At 35.9% G+C, this 8,998-nt stretch overlaps 1 protein-coding gene across 4 annotated transcripts; it reads right to left on the minus strand.

Moving 5' to 3' along the window:
• Nucleotides 1-4,578: 4,578 nt before the first annotated feature.
• On the minus strand, nucleotides 4,579-8,998 carry LOC134715598 (MDS1 and EVI1 complex locus protein EVI1-A-like). 4 transcript variants are annotated; one of them, XM_063577878.1, is made up of 3 exons: nucleotides 8,720-8,998; nucleotides 7,780-7,840; nucleotides 4,579-6,524 (listed from the first exon to the last, which is right to left on the minus strand). In XM_063577878.1, exon 3 carries the CDS (start codon nucleotides 6,522-6,524, stop codon nucleotides 4,731-4,733), a length of 1,794 nt encoding a protein of 597 aa, XP_063433948.1. In that variant the 5' UTR covers nucleotides 7,780-7,840; nucleotides 8,720-8,998; the 3' UTR covers nucleotides 4,579-4,730. The 4 variants fall into 4 exon arrangements, with proteins under 4 accessions (XP_063433948.1, XP_063433951.1, XP_063433949.1 ...); XM_063577881.1 differs by lacking the exon at nucleotides 8,720-8,998 and adding an exon at nucleotides 8,290-8,427; XM_063577879.1 differs by lacking the exon at nucleotides 8,720-8,998 and adding an exon at nucleotides 8,231-8,306.

Raw genomic sequence — 8,998 nt, forward strand, 5'->3', positions numbered from 1 at the left:
TACGTATTTTCCATATCAACCACACATTCGGTACTTTTCGGCATATCCCTACGGCAAAGTTCCGAACGGGACCTAGCTCATTTCAAAGGTATTGACCCAAGCTATTACCCACTTAAATATTTTTCTGGGATCCGGGCCCGTCTGGCCACCACAGAGATTCAAAGTTGCCCATCTACGTATTTTTCATATGTACCACACATTCGGTACTTTTCGGCATATCCCTACGGCAAAGTTCCGAACCGGACCTTGCGTACTTCGTAGGTATTGACCCAAACTATTCCCCACTTAAATATTTTTCTGGGATCCGGGCCCGTCTGGCCACCACAGAGGTTCAAAGTTGCCCATTTACGTATTTTCCACATTTTCCATATCAACCACACATTCGGTACTTTTCGGCATATCCCTACGGCAAAGTTCCGAACGGGACCTAGCTCATTTCAAAGGTATTGACCCAAGCTATTACCCACTTAAATATTTTTCTAGGATCCGGGCCCGTCTGGCCACCACAGAGATTCAAAGTTGCCCATCTACGTATTTTTCATATGTACCACACATTCGGTACTTTTCGGCATATCCCTACGGCAAAGTTCCGAACCGGACCTTGCTCACTTCGTAGGTATTGACCCAAGCTATTCCCCACTTAAATATTTTTCTGGGATCCGGGCCCGTCTGGCCACCACAGAGGTTCAAAGTTGCCCATTTACGTATTTTCCATATCAACCACACATTCGGTACTTTTCGGCATATCCCTACGGCAAAGTTCCGAACGGGACCTAGCTCATTTCAAAGGTATTGACCCAAGCTATTACCCACTTAAATATTTTTCTGGGATCCGGGCCCGTCTGGCCACCACAGAGATTCAAAGTTGCCCATCTACGTATTTTTCATATGTACCACACATTCGGTACTTTTCGGCATATCCCTACGGCAAAGTTCCGAACCGGACCTTGCGTACTTCGTAGGTATTGACCCAAACTATTCCCCACTTAAATATTTTTCTGGGATCCGGGCCCGTCTGGCCACCACAGAGGTTCAAAGTTGCCCATTTACGTATTTTCCATATCAACCACACATTCGGTACTTTTCGGCATATCCCTACGGCAAAGTTCCGAACGGGACCTAGCTCATTTCAAAGGTATTGACCCAAGCTATTACCCACTTAAATATTTTTCTGGGATCCGGGCCCGTCTGGCCACCACAGAGATTCAAAGTTGCCCATCTACGTATTTTTCATATGTACCACACATTCGGTACTTTTCGGCATATCCCTACGGCAAAGTTCCGAACCGGACCTTGCGTACTTCGTAGGTATTGACCCAAACTATTCCCCACTTAAATATTTTTCTGGGATCCGGGCCCGTCTGGCCACCACAGAGGTTCAAAGTTGCCCATTTACGTATTTTCCATATTTTCCATATCAACCACACATTCGGTACTTTTCGGCATATCCCTACGGCAAAGTTCCGAACGGGACCTAGCTCATTTCAAAGGTATTGACCCAAGCTATTACCCACTTAAATATTTTTCTAGGATCCGGGCCCGTCTGGCCACCACAGAGATTCAAAGTTGCCCATCTACGTATTTTTCATATGTACCACACATTCGGTACTTTTCGGCATATCCCTACGGCAAAGTTCCGAACCGGACCTTGCTCACTTCGTAGGTATTGACCCAAGCTATTCCCCACTTAAATATTTTTCTGGGATCCGGGCCCGTCTGGCCACCACAGAGGTTCAAAGTTGCCCATTTACGTATTTTCCATATCAACCACACATTCGGTACTTTTCGGCATATCCCTACGGCAAAGTTCCGAACGGGACCTAGCTCATTTTCAATACCTTTAACCCAAGATCCTTTTAGAAACGTTTGTATTTCACCCAATTTTATATATTACAGAGTCTATATAATATGTTGAATTTGGGACATTGAAAGCCCACGGGTCATGGTTTCACTATGTATGTTTTTGGCTTTCCATAGATATTTCTATTTATATTTCAGTATGTTTTTACAGTGGCCGGCTTTAGTTTTAGTTTTATTTATCAAGTTAAATCTTTGATGAATCTTTGATGTCGTTTTATTGATAAAAATCTATATAACATAAAGACAAATATGCAACTTATATAATGGTTTATATTCGAGGACAACGAGAACTTATGACAGACTGAAGGGGTCATTCATAAAACTATTTGCGGCGTATCTTTTCACTACTGTTAACTATGAAAATCATACTTTTAACTGATTTTCAACTAAATTTTAATTTTGAACCGACTACTTTCAGCCGGTTGGATATTGAATATCGAATATCGAATAACAAACCGGCAGCTTACTTCATATACATATTAAAAACGGAATGAAATACTTTAAAAATCAATAGAAACTGTGAAATTGTCGATTTCTCCTGTTAGATTGCATTTTACTAAGATTTAGCGATTTTTGGAACGTTTGGGTCTCATTCAGTTTTTTGGTTTTTAGACATATCGTCAAAATTGGCTGCTGGAAAAAAGTGGCTGCTATCTTGATTGGCCGATAAAAGTGGCTGCCAGCTTGAGTCTAGTGAAATCTGACTGTAGTAAAATTGTTTATCAGGTCAAAATCTATCTGCCCTGAAATTTTCAGATGAATCGGACAACCCGTTGTTGGGTTGCTGCCCCTGAACTGGTAATTTTAAGGAAACTCTGCTGTTTTTGGTTATTATCTTGATAATTATTATAGATACAGATAAACTGTAAAAAACAATAAATGTTGGCAAAGTAAGATCTACAAATAAGTCAACATGACCGAAATTGTCAGTTGACCCCTTTAGGAGTTATTGCCCATTATAGTCAAGTTTTAACCATTTTTTAGTTATCTTTTACAAAAATCTTCTCCTCTGAAACTACTGGGCCAAGTTAATTACAGATAGAGATAATTGTAAGCAGCTAGAATGTTCAGTAAATTAAGATGTACAAACACATCACCATCACCAAACACAATTTTGTCATGAATCCATCTGCGTCCTTTGTTTAATATTTACATAGACCAAGGCGAGCGACACAGGCTCTTTAGAGCCTCTAGTTTTTGTGTTTTGTTCTTTTTTTTTTAATTCCCATAAAGCAATATGTCAACTATATTTGGTGTATGGAATAGATGTCATGTGTACATGTTTGTCTGACTGACTGTATGTATCTGACCTTGTCCTCATTGTCGTGAATTTTCTAAAATGATAAAGTTTTCGCTGAAACTTGTAGCAAAAATCTTTATCTTTGAGACTTTTGAGGAATGGCAAAAGGAACAATTTTCAAGATACCAAACAATACATGATATGAGAGGTTCGGACATGCTTCAGTGAATTTAATCGGTCTTACCATTAATGCAATTGAAAACCAATATGGTTAAGGGTGGATGCATGAACCAGTTTTAAGACATTTTACGATTTGTTACCGTTGCGGTAACATACATGGGTGTGACCCGCGGGGATAAATCCTTTATTGCATTGACAAAGCATACCAAAATATATATAGTTTTAGAGTGGGACTCCATTACAAATGACCATTTAGTGTGTAAAAATGTAAAAGAAGATTTTGGTATGATTGCAAATGAGACAACTCTCCCTGGGACTTTCTATACTAACTTGGTATAGAAAGTCCCACAAAAAAACAAATTACACAGAAATTTTAACATTTTTAGGTCACCCTACGTCCTTCAACAATGACCAAAGCCCATACCGCATTCAGCTATAAAAGGCCCCGGAAAAGGTTTTATTATGTACGGAAATCTCTTTGTAACATGAAAGAATATTAATGTTTCAAATGAAAGCATATTTTGTATGACTCAGAATAGACAAAACCGTTACTTGGAAAGACTCAGACACCGCATACATTGAAGAACAAAAAAGCTTTAAATGCGTCACAGAAACTAAAGCAAAATCAACACGAATCATATTTACACAAAAAAAACTTGTACGATAAATGGGAAAATATATGTGCTCATATGTGACATCCTTCACGTTCAACCAAATTAAGGGTATGCGTAAAACATTTGAAAAAAGCACCTTTTAACATTAAGGAACCACTAGAGAGAAAAAATTCTTTAAAAGACCAAGGCTTTATTAAGGAAAATACAAGCCGGAAAAAATCAGCCGAGAGAGAGACGCTTCATGCATGAACTGATACTGCTTAACTTTGCCTTTGTAAAAACCTTAGACGAGCAATCTATTAGGTGCTGTTTGAATGTTGTGATCAACCCCTATTGTTTGATTTTTTGACGGGGTTCGCGGTGCTCACTAGTTTTCTATTTATGTGTTATGTGTACTGTTTTGTGTAATGATTTTTCCCTTTTCGATGTTTTTCTTTTTTTTCCATGGCATTGTTAGTTTGTTTTCGACGTATAAAATCTCTTTGGTATATTTCGCTTTTTTTGAAAATACATATATATTGAAAAGTATGTGCTGAAAATCGAATTAATAGTAGGACCTCACCCGACCAACAATGTGAGTTTTAGATGAAAATAAAAAAAAATGAAGAAATTATATCTGTGGTATCAAGTACAACGGATTGAACTGAAATGCGATCTGAATAAAAAAAAGAGCTAGAAACAAAATCTCATTGTAAAAGTTTATGTACATATAATAAATAAAATTAAATACGATTTCAATAACGAATAAAAAAATTCAAAAATATTAATTTCATGAAGACAGTTTTTTCATAAAAATTCCAAAGTTGCACCGAACAGTTTTGTAGTCAATAATACTGTTAATTTACACATAATCTTTTTTCTGAAGGTTGCATTTCATCATCAGTGTCAATATCACCAGTCCTTGATCTCTTCTTGGAATTTTGGCTATCGTCTTTTTCAATGTATTCAGGTCTAAGTGAAAGCTTTTCTTCATAAGGCTTGAATGACAGAGATGCATTTTCCGAGCTAAATGGGCAATCTCTGCTTCCTTGACTTTCTTTTACATGAGTAAAATCAGGTGTGCTTAGACGTCTGTTTGTATCCATGCTGTTTTCCATATGAATATACATATGTCGATCTAAATTCGTCTGTTGACCGAATGTACGATCACATTGTGTGCACTGGAACGGTTTCTCCTTATTGTGAATGTTCTTTACATGACGTTGAAGGTTAGATGAGATGCTGAATGATCGGTCACAGGACTTACATTTGTATGGACGTTCACCGGTATGCGTGCGCAAATGTCTATTCAAATTTGCTGCTCGTGGAAACATTCTGTTGCAAAATTTACAAGTGTATCTTTCTTGAGGAGAAAGTTGTCTTTTCGGCTTGTCAATTTTCTCGTTTGGCGAAGAGACTAATCTCTGGTTTTTCACTTCAGTCTGTATCATATGTCCCATGAAATTGTCGACAGAAGGCTTAACCGTATTTTCCATCATCATCTTCTGAATGGCCACCATATTCGCCATATTCTGAATGAAATGTGTGTTGGCGGTAAAATGATCCAAATGTGCAAATATTGGAAAAGACTTTGGTGGTCCGAAAATGTGTGTTTTTCTGCTTTCGTTTTGTGGTTTTTTACTGACTGATAAGTCCATTGGTAAATCATAACTGCCTGATTTGATTATGTATAAATTATCTGGAGATTCCTTTCGTATGGACAAATCATACGGTCCATTATCTTGGGATAGCTGTCTGCTTTGACATAACATTTCTGCTTGGTTATTTGACTTATCCTCATCAGACAAATGTTCAACATCAACTTCCGGAGAATCACTTCGTCTGAAATGTTCGTCTATAACTAGACGTTCGTCACTGGATGAACTTAATGGAGAAATCAGTCTTGTACATGATTTGAATTCTTTATCGTCTAGAATGCTAGAAGAAGTGCTTCTATTAAACTCGGTTTCAGTCTTGTCACTGGCCATGCTGTTTGGTGTTGCACTTCTGTCGGATACAATCCCCGAACTATCAAGCGACCTCTCTTCGCTTCCTGTTGAGCTTGGTCGTCCATAGTATTGGAAGTGTCTTTGGTATTGCATGTGATGATTGAACATTGCTTCGTTGCTAGGTACGGAGTGGTTCTTGGAAATTGGACTTAAATGCATTGGTAAAGTTGGTAGCGGGTAAAACGGTACCGGATAAGCTACTTTCGTCTTACTAAAGCTATCAGGTCTTAATTCGGCATCTACTGCTAATGTACTACGATTGCTGCACGGTGTTAACTTGTTTGAATTCGCAGCGCAATGTTGTCGATGTCTGGAAAGTGAAGAGAGGTTCGTAAATGTCATATTACACTGAAAGCATTGAAGTTTTTGCTGACATTCTAAATGCATCCGTTTATGACGGCATAAGTTTGAAAACTGTGTATACGACTTCTGGCATACATCACATTGGAATGGTTTCACCGATTTATGCGTATGTTGGTGTTGCTTCAGTCCGCCGGGCGAAGAGAATACCCTCTCACAATCTTCACATGGGTAATATTGCGAATTATGATCGTGAATAAGACTTTGACTGTTTCCTTCGTGAAGTAGTTCTCTTGTGATGTTTTCATTCATTTTGAGGTTATGAACAGGTTCTTGCGTCATCTGAAAAAACAAACAAGAGGTGTTTTACATACAAATCACATTAACAAATTGCGCACAAAAGTTTAACTATAATAGATATGATATTGTCAGTTGATACGATAGCAACTTAATGTCAAACACGTTAAATTAGAAAGACGTCTTGGTATTTGTTTATAACAGAAGAACCGTGCTAAGACATTATTGCAAGTCCTATATCACAACGAGTCCATAAAATTTGCGAAAAGATTAAGTATAGACCAATAATGATCTGCCATCAATACAATATGCTTTAAAAGGTTAAAGATACAAGAAACAACAACCACTTAAGAGGTTTCTGACTTTTGGCAGGCATCTGAAGATATGTCAGTGATGGAGTAAAACTGCTTTTTAGACCTTAACCCTCCTCTTTTAAACTAATCATGGGAAAGCAAAAGTTATTTTTAACCGTATAAAAATTCGATACAGGAAATCTAACTTAAAGAGACCTTTGTAGCGGGAGACAGCATTCAAATTCAGCCATAACAATTGTACGCCAATCTTAATGCTCGCTGTTACTGAAAACAACCTCAGTACCCAGCCCATTATGGACGTCATATTGGACTTGATTATTTTAAGTTCAAACTTAGAATTCAGTCAACACAAATTGTCTGTGCACAGCTGTGCGACAAAACATACGGCCATAAAAACAGTAAACAGTTGATCGACAATATCTAGTTTTTGGCATCTGAAAGTACTTTACGATTAACAACTAATTTGTAATTTTTATGTGAAAGACAACGATTTACGTTATCTACAACCGACGCAAAGACGTCTTGCAGACACATTTGCTATAATCCTTTTTCTTTTTTTATATTTAAATTAAGTAACAAGCATCGTGTTATTTATTTGCTTTACAATGCAGTTAAAGAAACAGTAAATGGGGAAAAAGCAGAATTTTGAATTTTAATGGGAAATATTTAAAATAATTTAGAGCGATGGAACCGGTGTGTTTATAGGGAATATAATGTGTTCTTAAAATTACTTGTACTTTAAACGTCATCCAACTGCTCAGTTTTCACTATAAACAACAAGTAAAGTCAAAATCGAAATTAAAGATGCCTGTTTTATCGTATTGATAAGTATTTCTTGTTTCGCTCACGCGTACACACATCTTAAATTAGTGTAATTTCTCAATTTTAAGAACAAAATGGACAAGAGAGAAACCAAGAACATTTTTTACAGATATTTTTTTAAATAGTGTGTATATGCATTCTTATTCTAAAGAAAATTATCTTACCTTTAACGTCTTCCTTCCTTATAAATTATTTTTCAATTTGGTTCTATATGACAGTCAATATCTGCAAAAAAAAATATTAAAATTAGTAAGCAAAAATAGGAAAAAGTAATTCACTTATTTTTTTTCTATTTTCAATAGTTGAAAATTTGCATAAAAAACACATAAAATCGACAAAAAATGTTCTAAAAAAATAGAGTGGTGTTTAAAATACCTTGTTTTTTCTCTACGTCCTTATAAGTTGACTATGACACTAAATAACAGCTTCTAAAGTACCATCATGTATATAAAGAACAAAATACTTTCTTTCACACCTCTGAGAAACATACAAGTACTTTTCAATTTGTCCAGTTAAAGCTTTTAAGTTTGTTTTGAGATCTTTATACTTTTTTTTATATTCGTGACAATTTGATAATTTCATCTAGAAGATTATTCTAATGACAAACAATGCTACCTGCTGACATGCACCTATCACCTGTATGAATATGTATAATAATTGTCTTTGATGTTTACCTATAGATTAAGGTATGTAATTAGCTAAGTATTAATCACTATGATAGATTATGAACACTGGAAGATGTTATTCACACTTCATACGAGATTACACCAAGTTTTTTCTTGTTTTTTGTTTTGACTACAATTTCACTATCTGTTAATTGAACCTTTTAATTTATAAAAGACTTATTGAAATAATTGATTGAACATATTTCTATTCAATTTACATCACTATAATATTTGTAAAAATATTTTTGAAAAGAATAATAACGTGACATGTTGCCTTTTATCTGATTTGTATATTATTTTTATTATTATAGTGCTTTAGAATTCAAAAATAAATGTTTTAAAAACAATAGGTAATAAGCTGTTTAAAATTGAATATGAAATGTTCAAATATTATTATTTATTTTTTTAATCACAAAACTATGAAATGACAATGACGTACCTTGCTATTAGTTCTTGATGTGTCTTTACCTCCAAAAGAGAGAAGTTTCTGATTCTGTGGACAATCTCCTCTCATATTTAGGTTCAATCTTTGACTCAACTTCACTTTCTAGAGATGACAAATGATTGGTCAGTTTTGAGTGTCATCCAAGCCGATCTCTCATCAGGGATTGACACCCAAGCTATACTGGTTCCCTGTTAAAACAGTTTGTATCTTTTTCTTGTGTCTAGTGATCGTCTGACACCCAAGCCCAGTACATTGTTTCACAGTTTACTTTCT

Source organism: Mytilus trossulus, chromosome 4, assembly GCF_036588685.1.
Source record: "Mytilus trossulus isolate FHL-02 chromosome 4, PNRI_Mtr1.1.1.hap1, whole genome shotgun sequence".
Classification (NCBI taxonomy): Eukaryota; Metazoa; Mollusca; class Bivalvia; order Mytilida; family Mytilidae; genus Mytilus; species Mytilus trossulus.

Bases quoted from the DNA above. Each gene is read 5' to 3' on its own strand.
- LOC134715598 (XM_063577878.1), bottom strand. From the start codon at position 6,524: ATGACGCAAGAACCTGTTCATAACCTCAAAATGAATGAAAACATCACA.